Below are 11644 nucleotides of genomic sequence, written 5' to 3'. Positions count from 1 at the left end.
TAGTTGCTCTAGAAATCAGTATTACAGTGAAAAGATCTTCTATCATGTAACCACGGTCGAGTAAAAAAAGAAGGACTCCGCGCCGTGATATTAGCAAGTGAAGCACCGTTATGCTAGTGTGTGTGCGGTTACGGGGGAGACTAGTAACACAATTTTTTCTCCCTTAAATAATCATATATGACCACAAATACTTATAAAGTATCGTTTTCACACTTTTTCACAACGCACGACGGCATTTTTAAAATATTTTATTGAGACGCAAACTGATCTGTCACAGACGATGACAATTCTCATAATGGCCGCCTATCGGCCTGTTACACTATTTACACGTTAATCGGCTTGTTTTGGTGCTACACTGTTGTGTAAGGTGACACGGAGTCCTTATTTTTTTACTAGTCCGTGCATGTAACAGATGGATATGAAGCTACGAGATCAAGAATAAAACTTATTTGAGTGCAATTTGCGGTAACTATTCTCAATGTCAATTTAAATAAATAAAAAAACATAAAAGCATTACGCGAAGTTGTCTCAAGACCAAAATCGAATTATTGTTGTCTATATTTTCTAAAAATATTAAAAAAATGTTTGAGCAGGTAGGTTAGTCTATAAAAAGCGATGCTAAAGAATTATGCATTGCACACTCGAGTCAACCAAATTATAAATAACACAATTTTAACCAAATGACGTCCCGAACGTCATCTTAAGACTGAAAATTATAATAAAATATCGACATTCCATTGCTTCTGAGACATCAGAATTTAGCATAACGAACACAGCGACACCTCGCGGTAATATCCGCTAGTATAGAATAGAATTTTATGTTGTTAAGAGGACCAAAATATGTTTGGAGTTATTTTTCTAAATGGTCTGGATATTATAACATATTAAACTATTACAATAATATAATTCTGATAAAATCAATCTGAAATGTGATCAAACTCATTGACATATTCGACATTCAATAGTAACTAAACTAGTAATCACATTAGCTGATGCTATTTATATAAAACTCTTTGTTATTTTTAAAGTCAAAGTCAAGGTAAAAGTAAAAAAATCTTTATTCACTGTAAAACTTAAGTTATTTAGTGCAAGTCAGGATGAAGTACAACAGTTACAATAGCATTCAATTGAGGATAACAATATTCATTAACAAAATTTAGAACATTAAATCTAACTATCTTTATCATTCAAATAATATTTCACATTATAATAGGCCTTCGATGTTAATTTATTTTTAACGCTACATTTAAATTTTTTAATAGGTAATATTAACGAAGGTATTTAATTTGTATATTTGATCTCAGAAGTAAAGGATTTTATTATGCAAATTAAATGCACTTTACAAATAACAAAGTGTGTTATACAATAAGCATATTGTCTCAATGTGATTACTAATCTAGTTACTATTGAATATCGAATTAAATACACAAAAACCACAACCTGAGAGTTGAACAAGACATACCAAGGTTTACGATCCATGCGTCGCGGTTGGCTCAGTTGGTGAGAGCGCTCGGACGGAACCGGAGAGGCGCGGATTTTAGTCCCGCATCGTTCATAAATTTTTGATACAAATTTGATTATTTATATAACACTCGACAAAAATGAACCCCACAATATAATAGAATAATTATCGCGAGTCTACCAGATACTACTTAACCAACCGGAGATGACGAGAGCGGATTACTGAATGATGACCATTGAGAAATATACACTCTGCTCAATTTGTTGTGTGCGTAATTATTTATGTGTGCACTAATTCAATTAAGTGTGTGTGCGTTTTGGTAGTACAATGTTAACGATAGCCCAGAGCTAAGTCACCTGTGCTACGATTGTTTTTCTTGGACGAATTAGCCACTGGACTTGTAACGAACGCCGTGCCCCGTCTAGCCACATACTGTAATAGCCTCAGTAAGTAATAAGGTTTTGTCAGTATGACGCAAGATCTCGAAGTGAAACATTGCCAAAAGTTGAGCAAATGCGCAAATTCAAAATTGGATATGAAATGACTTATTGATATTCAAAAATTACTACCCATTCGGAAATCAATTCCTCACATCTGAGAAGAAAGGGCCCAAGAAACTCGGCGGGCTTCTTTTTTTTGTATAATTTCGATACAATTAAATTCATAATTTAAATAGCCTGACGGCGGCCGCTTCATTCCCAATCTGCGGTATCATAAGAAAGTCATTTATGTTATAGTAGTCTTTTAATTTGAATTTCGTAATACACTTGTTTTGAACATTTTCCGGGATCTTGTTGTAAAAGCATATACATCGCCCCACAGTTAAAAAATAACGGACAACAAAAAACTTTGGTAAAGTAAATAATAATTATCAGCATATCAGCCGGTTGACGTCCACTACTAGATAAAGGCCTCTCCCAAAGATCTCCGTGATGATCGGTCCTGCGCTGCCCTCATCTCCAACTTGATCTGGCTATCTTGACCAGATCGTAGGTCTGTCTTGTGGAGGGCATACCAACACTGCGTCTTCAGGTGCGTGGTCGCAATTCGAAGACTTTTCTGCCACAAAGGCCATGTGTCCGTCGATCTATGTGCCCTGCCCACTGCCACTTCAGTATCGCAATAATTTGTATTTTAACAGTAAATAATAATGGTATGCAAACAAAATATAATGCATTTTAAAATATTGGTTGGAGTTAGCGTTCGGAACCGTACCATAATTATTGTACCTACAATATCTGCAATAATTTCATAACTACGTACGATGGTACACTACTATCATACGTAATTGCGCGATAATTTCCATTATAATAAAAAAATTGAAAATTATACTCATAGTCAAATGCCCAATACCAATTAGAAGTGTTTTACGCAGTCAGCGCCATCTATTGGCTTATTCCTTTCTCATGAACATGTCATGCTTCATGCCGTAATCCTTTCATTAGTCGCTCTCGCCACGGTCTGCCAATCAGCGATCCGTACCGATTTCATCGTTCAATGTGATTTGTTTCGAATATTGTCATAATATTTCATATGACTTTATATTGTATTAAAGAAATTATTCGGGCGAGTACGATCATTTTGATACATACACGATATTTTTACGGCCCTGGTGTAATGGCTGCCTGGCCTCAGGTTGTGAACACAGTTTGGATTATATACTCATTTGTTTTTATTTCATAAGGAGCGTGAAGTACTACATACTGTCATTATTTACAATTGAAGTCCCCAACAGGCGTCAACCCGCAATATTTGGTTGATAGATATATCCATATATTATTCTTATTGAGTTTTATGTCCACTTATTAATTCGTCCGTGTTGTGTCATTATCAATATCTACTCTGAGTCAAATAATCGGCCTGCCGAATAAATTAAATAGGATTATAAACAAAAAACAAACAGGTTAAATTAACCTTTTATAGGTTGTATGTATATGCTTTTATCTAATTATTACATAAAATATAAATTTACTGTACTTGGTCTTCTAATAACTTGATGAAACAAAATCCAATATTGTGTTTGATGACATTTTTAAGTGCACAATTTTCACAAGGTTCCACATTATCAATATAAAATTATGTGTAAATGAAAATATATAAATATTAATGATAAATAATCGCAGACAGCTAGTCCCGTCTTCCTTCACCCATAATTATGTGTAGGTTTCACCATTTCAATAGGCTAAGTTATATTCAAAATTGTAACTAAATATTTGTATTGTTAAGAATATATTATTATGAATATACATTTAGCTATAAAAGTACATAAAATTTACTTTGTATTAGCTTCTCATGTATGGAAATTGTATTGTTAATTTATATCTACATTATAATATAATCGCAATAAATTGCTCTTGTTTAGTATTATACTATTTTGGTTTTGTGTAAAAGTTTGATGTTTCATATACTTATTATTTATGTAAGCTATTTAAATTGTCATAATAATTAATAAAAGCTAAATGTATTTATGTAAGTTTGTTATTATTAATAATAATCAGTGTTGCCACTTCAGTGTGTGTTAAACGTTTCATTCTTTAGCTTTGTGACGCACAATGTGGCTTCATGTATTGCTTCATACACTTACATATTTTGTGTGTTCTATCTAGAACGAGCAGAGGTTTATTGTAAATATATTCTTATGTATTGAGACTGATATATTATGCTGTTGTTTTTCTTTTCAAAATAATCCAGTGTTAAACTATGGAACACATCGGATTTGCCAGTCTATGGTCTTCAAGGTCACCAATCTCATGAGATCATTTGGCTAATCGGAGGTTAAAGTATAAATGCTATTCAGGGAAATTATTGTTAAGTCATTCCAAATCTAATTCCTGTATAGTGATCGACAAATCAAGGCGTAAGAATGAATTTGCCTATAACATGAAGGTGAAACAACTTTTGCTCTTTACTCTTTGTTTGTGTATGAAATTTAAATTTTGAAATTTGATTGACATTGTATGTTTGTGATACTATTTCATAATTTCGATTATTAGTCAATATTATCAACGGATAATTAAAATTAATATTATAATATAAATAACGAAAACAAAATACAATAACAAACCATTTTAGAAACTTTTCATTTAATGGCCTAAATTTGTCACAAATCTGATTAGGCTGCATACAATTTGGTAACAATTAAGACTTAGCTGTTAACATTATTTTCTGGCACAACTTGTGGATATTGTGAATCAGTATTAATATGAATTGAATATAAAAAAAAAATATTCAACTTGTTTTCTAGTAAAACATTGTACTTATTATTGTTGTTTTATACTTTCCTGCAGTGTTTTTTTTTGCCTAGGTATAAATTATGCTTATATGAATATATTTGATAGTCTGAATACATTTTTGTATTTATTTTGTTGTTCTCATATACAAATCACTGTATATAGTATGATATTTTATGATTTCTTTACAGGTTTCTTTATTTTTTTTTTTGTTTTACTCATGTGTATAGTTTGATTAGTAACTTTGTTTTTATTTTTAAAATAAAAGATTGATTTATATTTTTGTGGTTTTATTGTAATTATCATCCTCTGGCATAATTTCATGGAAATCATACTAAGCTAATAGATAATTTTTAATAGTGACAATGTCTGAGGAATTAAAGATATAATTCACAGCTCAAGATTTAATCTTCTTACACTCCAAAGGACCATTATTTAACCCCTGCTTTCAAAAGAATAGTTGGTGTTTTTTTGTAATGGCCGTTGCAAGGGATGTGCTAGTAATTTTGCAATGCAATCATGAATTTTTGCAGCATTTCTGGATACCTCAAACACATAAGAATACCCATTGTCTAGATCTTGGAGTGCATCATATATTTCTTCACATTTGAAGGCAGAACATTCTTCTTCATGAGCAAACAAAATGTCAATGTAAACGTACATTTCCTTCTTCAAAAATTTCAAGTATAAGTCGTTTTGGTCAATTATTGGCATACAGTTTGAGCGACCATACAGAATTAACATTCTTATAATAAATGGAGGGGGAATCATACATTTAGATTGCTCATATTCAGGTACTTCAATTTCATCTCTTATAATAGTTAATATATTTTTAAAGTCAAAACTGGATGTGTTACTTTCCTCTCCATTAACATAATCAATCTTGCCTATAATATCCTTAATATTATTGGTGAAACCTTGTAACAAACAAGCCTCTGAATTCTTTAAAACAATTAAGGCAAACTCAGTTTTTTTATTTATAGCATATTTGGAATAAATAAAAAAGTTAAGCACTCTTTTATACATAGCTGTAGGAGTGAAGGTAGTACCATCACCTAAACGATAAAGTGAATTTTGATCATCATAGCAAACATCCAAGCAAATCACTATTCTCTCTGGTATATTTATATTAGGTAGATTAGGTTTTTGAAAATTTTCAAGGGCTTTCTCACGAAGCTCCGCATAATTGTAATCCTTCTTATTCGCAACTGAATCTCTGAAACAGAATTTTTAAATTTAAATATGAAATCTTGGAATTGTGTTTTGTAGGAGTTATGGCATCTAAATATAAATTGTTTTTTTTGGTAATTAACAGTTTACGGGTTTTCTGTGTATTTTCATGGCAAATTCTGTTTATATGGGATTATTTTGACAGCATTGTATCAGGATTGAAAACATTTTTTAAAGACTTACCGCGATAATGAAAGCTCTTTATCCTGAGGGCTCAGTGATTCAGGAGTGTCCATACCTTAAGATATATTGAAGAATATTATTTATGTTTATTTATTGTGATCTAAGTGACATACTGACATATTAACCTGTCATAAATGAAACGCAAACGAATCTAAATAAAATTGTCAATCTAAATGGCGATACAGATCGGTCTGACAATCTGACAGCTAAATAGGGATTGCAATTTGCATAAGCCAGGTGCCAGTTATATGATATTACATGTGTGAGTGAGAGTGAATCATTCGCCATTTTAGTATCGTATCTGTCACGAACTATACTTCAAAATCGTGAGCATGACAAGTTCATACAGTAATATTGTTCGGTACTCAGTGTTACTGTTCTGTGATTAGGATATAATGTTTTTCAATAATTAACGGATGTAGACAGATATAAGCCTTACATAAAACAATAATTATTATTATCATCAATTTCGTCTCTGCAACATGAGAAACTCAAATTTTGTTCATTAATTATAGTAATAATTAAGAATTAACCGAAATAACGGTTGAAAAAAACCTGGAGAAACCCCCAAAATTGAGGCTAGTTTGATATATCAAAAGATATTACATACCTTCCTTACAATAGGAATTCGTTTATTACAATTGTTGAGAGCCTCCATAAACGGGTGAATTCTTAACTTATGCGTACAAAAAGAGAATAGTATCGAAGTGAACTTAAGTCAAAAAGTAAAATTTCGTATTCTTGTAACATAAATTGAAGAATGAGTTCCAATTGTGATAAAGTTTCATTTTATTTTGGAAAATCATAAGACTAGTATTCTCGTATCAAGATCGAACGTTAATTTTTAGATAATGCGAATTCTGAAAAATTTTGATTTTTGGTTGACTTGACAACTCAAAACATCATGTGGATTGTGCAATGACGTTCTGGACATATCATTCGCAGTCTGACAGTGGAACGGCAAAAGTGTGTTTTAGGACAATGTAAGCACACTTTTCTATTTAGTCGTGTGTCAACTGCAAAGAGTATAATAATATATAGGGAATAAACTGTGTGGCAATCAACAAGCCTAAGTGTGCTATAAAAAGTGCTTCAATAATACATTAACGCTCAAAAAAAAGATGGTGTGACTTATCAGACTTATCATCGGTAAGGTTATTTTATTTATATAATAAAACGAATATTTTAAGATAAGATTTATATACTATATTTCTATAGATATTTCGCCATAGTTTACATTACATTTGCCGTGGAACAGCGGTTATTACGTATGCATTTTGTGCAGAAGGTCCCAGGTTCGGGCCTGGGGTACGTCTTGATTGTTTTTTTATTTTTTTTATCACGTTTTTTCATTTTTATTATTATGACGAGCATTTTTATTTAGTTTCACCTGTCCCGTTGTCTGTCTGTAATCAAATCTTGCAATTTATATAAATATTTTACTCACTTTTTTTGCTGTTTTTACGTTTGCTTTTTTTTTCAAATTAATTTTATCAAAAATAACCTCAATATTATTTATTTTTTATTTACATTGTTATTTTTGAAATAATAATAATATGAAAATGTGTCAGTTGTGAGTTGTGATCCATTCAATGGGAAACGAGTACCATCTTGTGTTAAAATATAAAACTACGATAAATAAATTTATCCGTTTCTTTTCACTTTTTTGGATCACTTAGTGTATCCAAAAAATAATCCGAGCAACTGGAGTGCACTGAAGAAGGGTCAAAAATACTTGGTACAAATATACACTTATTTTGGCTGGCGATTTCAACATCAACTTCGCTGATAAAAAATCAGAGCGGTTGACAACCTTTCTTTCGAAAATATTGAATTTGAAAATGAATAATGATCCACAAGAATCCACAACAAAATATGGGACCACCATAGACGCGGTATTTTCCAGATATTTAGAAGATATCAAGTCTGAAACTTATGTTTCTTATTTCAGTTACCATACACCTATAGTTTCAATGATAAATATTCCTGAATAACCTACATGTATTGTTAGATAATAAAAATATTTTGAACAATATTAACTTCTCATTTACTTAATAAAAGAAGAAAAATTGTTTTCTTATCGATCACCACGCTCAAAAAGTGTAACTTGAATTAATGTCAAAGAAAAAAAAACAAAGGAAAATAAATATTGCATAAATAAAATAAATAAATAATTATAATTTTACATTATACTAACCTTTTACATTATACTAACCGTTTAATAATGGAGATTTCTCCCCCGGAACCTCCGGACCCTCCGGATATTCCCACACTCGCCGGGTCAAAACGGCGTATACATACAAGCAGCTCAGAAGAAAACGCTGCAAAAAAAACTATGACTGATACGGATCTGGCTTTGGCCACCATTCAGAATGTATATTGTGACCCAAGTTTAGTTATTGGTTTTAAAAAATATACGGTTTTTGATAAAGGTCCATTTATTATCCATGTTTCTCGTATCGAGGAAGACCCTACCTCAGGCCAAACTATAAAGCCCATCAAATTCGGTCAACTTCTGCATAGGCATAAAATTCCAAATATCTGCCCTGACGGCATAAAAAAAATCGGTAGGAATAAAATAGCTGTTACATTCAAATCGTTTGGTGATGCAAACAAATTTTTAGATAACCCTCATATCCTATTATCTGCCAATAAATATACAGCAACAATCCCAAACTTCAACATAACCAAGATGGGTATAGTCCGCCGGGTCTCCAACCCGAAGGGTTTCACCATCTCCAAATCCCAAAAGTGCAGTTGATCTCACCTTATGTTCTCCGTGTCTGGCTCCTCTCCTTTCTTGGAACATCTTACATAATTTCATGGTAGTGACCATTTTCCTATAATCATTTCTATCCCTGACAAAGTAATTCCAACCCAAAATGTTTCCCCATCTCTTAAATATAGATTAATAGAAGCAAATTGGCCTAAATATTCTTCTTGTCTTGATAAAAAAATTGCTGAGTTTCCAGTCACTAACCATTTTAATGCAGTAGATAATTATAATAAATTAGCTAATGCCATGATTACATGTGCTGACAACAACTTCCCTTTAAAAAAACCTGTTTTAAATAAGATTTCAACTCCTTGGTGGGACTCTGAGTGTACTGCTGCTGCTAAAGAAAGGAAATTAGCTGAATTAAATTACAATAGAAACATGTCCGTGTCAAACTTTATTTATTATAAAAAAGTGGCGGCCAAGGCTACCCATTTATTTAGAAAAAAGAAAAAACAAGGTTGGATTAATTTTTGCCAGAATTTAAAACCAAGCACTCCATCCTCAACTGTCTGGAAACAAATTAAAAAATTTAGAGGTTCATTTTGTGATCAAGTGTGTGATTTTAATGTGGATCCTTCTGTATGGCTTGACTCCTTTTCAGATAGGATGTCCCCCCTTCAGTTCCAAATATGGACTATTTTCCATCCCCCCCAATCCCTCTAGCCTCAACTCACAGCTTAGAGTCCCCCTTCTCATTCTCTGAACTTCTTCTTGCTCTGGATGGCCTAGTTGACTCTGCTCCTGGGGTAGATGGAATCCCATACTCTTTCATTAAAAATTCATCATCTACATCCAAGGAATATTATCTTAGCGTAATCAATAACCTTTTTGATCTTGGTTCCATCCCTCCTTGGAAAAATCAGGTAATTATTCAATTACTTAAACCTGGTCAGAATATACCAGCTATAGGCCAATTGCCCTCTCTTCTGCTCTTGCAAAAGTTTCTGAAATCATGATTAAACAAAGACTTGATTGGTTTGTTGAAAACAATAATCTCCTTTCCAACTCCCAGTATGGTTTCAGAAAGGGCAAGAGCTCCTTAGATAGCTTAGGTATCCTTACAACTGACATTAGAATAGCACTCCTCAGAAATGAACACCTTGTGGGAGTTTTTCTTGACATAGAATCTGCATATGATAACGTTTCACTTCCTCTACTCAGGAGTAAACTCAACCAGCTGAGTATCCCCGTGAAGTTATCCCGTTTCATATGTAACATGTTAATGGAGAGATCCATCACTATTAAAGGTCCATCCTCTTACCTCCCTCCTATGTCAGTTTGGAAAGGTTTACCTCGAGGCTCAGTCCTTAGTCCCCTTCTTTATAATCTGTATGCCCACGACCTCAACAGTACCGTTACACCTTTCTGTCAGATATTGCAATATGCAGATGACATTGTCCTGTATTCTTCTGACAAGTCTATACAAGATTCATCTAATCATTTAAATAATGCTCTTGATTATCTTTCTGAATATTTAACACAACATGGACTGTCTCTATCAACATCTAAAAGTAAGGTAGTTTTATTTACAAATAAAAGAATTCTTCCACCTATTAAAATTAAAATTTATAATGATGATCTACCAATTGTTAATAATGTTAAGTTTTTGGGTATTTGGTTGGATCACAAATTATCTGGCGTCAAGCATTTTGATTATGTCTCACAGAAATGTGAGATAAATATTAATATTCTTCGCTCATTGTCTGGTGTCTGGTGGGGAGCTCACCCCGTCACTCAAAAATTATTATACAATGCCATAATTCGCACTCATTTAGATTATGGCACTATTTTCTTAATCCCAGCAAACAAAGCAGGTCTAAATGTTTACGCATAGTATTGGGAGCTATGAAATCCAGCCCTATTAATGCAATGCAAGTAGAATGTGTGGATCCTCCCCTTCCACTACGTAGACAATTCCTGGTCAATAAATTTTATTTAAACTAGCGGGCTGCCGAGTTCATCCCTTACTCCAAAAATTAGAGCAATTAGTTGTTTTATACAATGATAATAATATTGCACCTGAACACAAAAGACCTTGCATTATCAATAGTTACCTTTTATTCTCTCAGCTCCCAAACTCTCTTTCAATATTCTAAATTGCCTTCATTTTCAATACCTTTTAGTGCTCTTACTTTCCAACCCTCAGTAATTTTAGACTTAGGTATTGATAAGTTCGGACTAGGATTGAATAGGACTCAGATTTTCGAAATTGGTATAATTATGGTATGGTATGGTAAATATTATTTTGTACTTATATTAATTAATTACTTAAGTATTTCTATTTGTGTATGTCGTTTATAGTCTTACAAGCATGTATATTATTTGTTTCAGATATTATTAGAAAATTAAACTTTATGTAATCTGAACACCGATTATTACCGTTAAACTAGAAGACACATACTCTAAGCTTGGTAGTCTAATCTAACGTGATTCTGGCAAATCTGTGGTATATCTTCCACAGAAGCCACAGTAGGAAGAATAGAATAGAATAGAACCGACTTCAAAAAAGGTGGAGGTTCTCAATTCGTCGGTATGTTTTTTTTTACGATTGTTACTTTCGACTGGGTGAACCGATTTTGATAATTATTTTTTTATTTGAAAGCTGGTGCTTCCCTGTTCTATGTTACTAGAATTAGATCTATTAATTTGATTGTATAAAAATAAGCAACTATTTTTTTACTTTTTACTGTATATTATATCTATTGGTTTGGAATAGTGTTTTTGAGACGGTTGTTTATTTGGTATTTTTTAAAAGACCTA

General features: G+C 32.4%; 1 protein-coding gene across 1 annotated transcript; it reads right to left on the bottom strand.

Moving 5' to 3' along the window:
- Nucleotides 1-4965: 4965 nt before the first annotated feature.
- Nucleotides 4966-6360, bottom strand: LOC126968941 (BRISC and BRCA1-A complex member 1-like). The gene is made up of 2 exons (XM_050814174.1): nt 6106-6360; nt 4966-5908 (listed from the first exon to the last, which is right to left on the bottom strand). The coding sequence occupies exons 1-2, from the start codon at nt 6156-6158 to the stop codon at nt 5128-5130; spliced, it is 834 nt and encodes a 277-aa protein (XP_050670131.1). The 5' UTR covers nt 6159-6360; the 3' UTR covers nt 4966-5127.
- Between the last annotated feature and the right edge of the window lie 5284 nt (nt 6361-11644).

Source organism: Leptidea sinapis, chromosome 1 (assembly GCF_905404315.1).
Source record: "Leptidea sinapis chromosome 1, ilLepSina1.1, whole genome shotgun sequence".
Classification (NCBI taxonomy): Eukaryota; Metazoa; Arthropoda; class Insecta; order Lepidoptera; family Pieridae; genus Leptidea; species Leptidea sinapis.
Note: the sequence above shows the minus strand (reverse complement) of the source record. Positions and strands in the feature narration are given on the sequence as shown.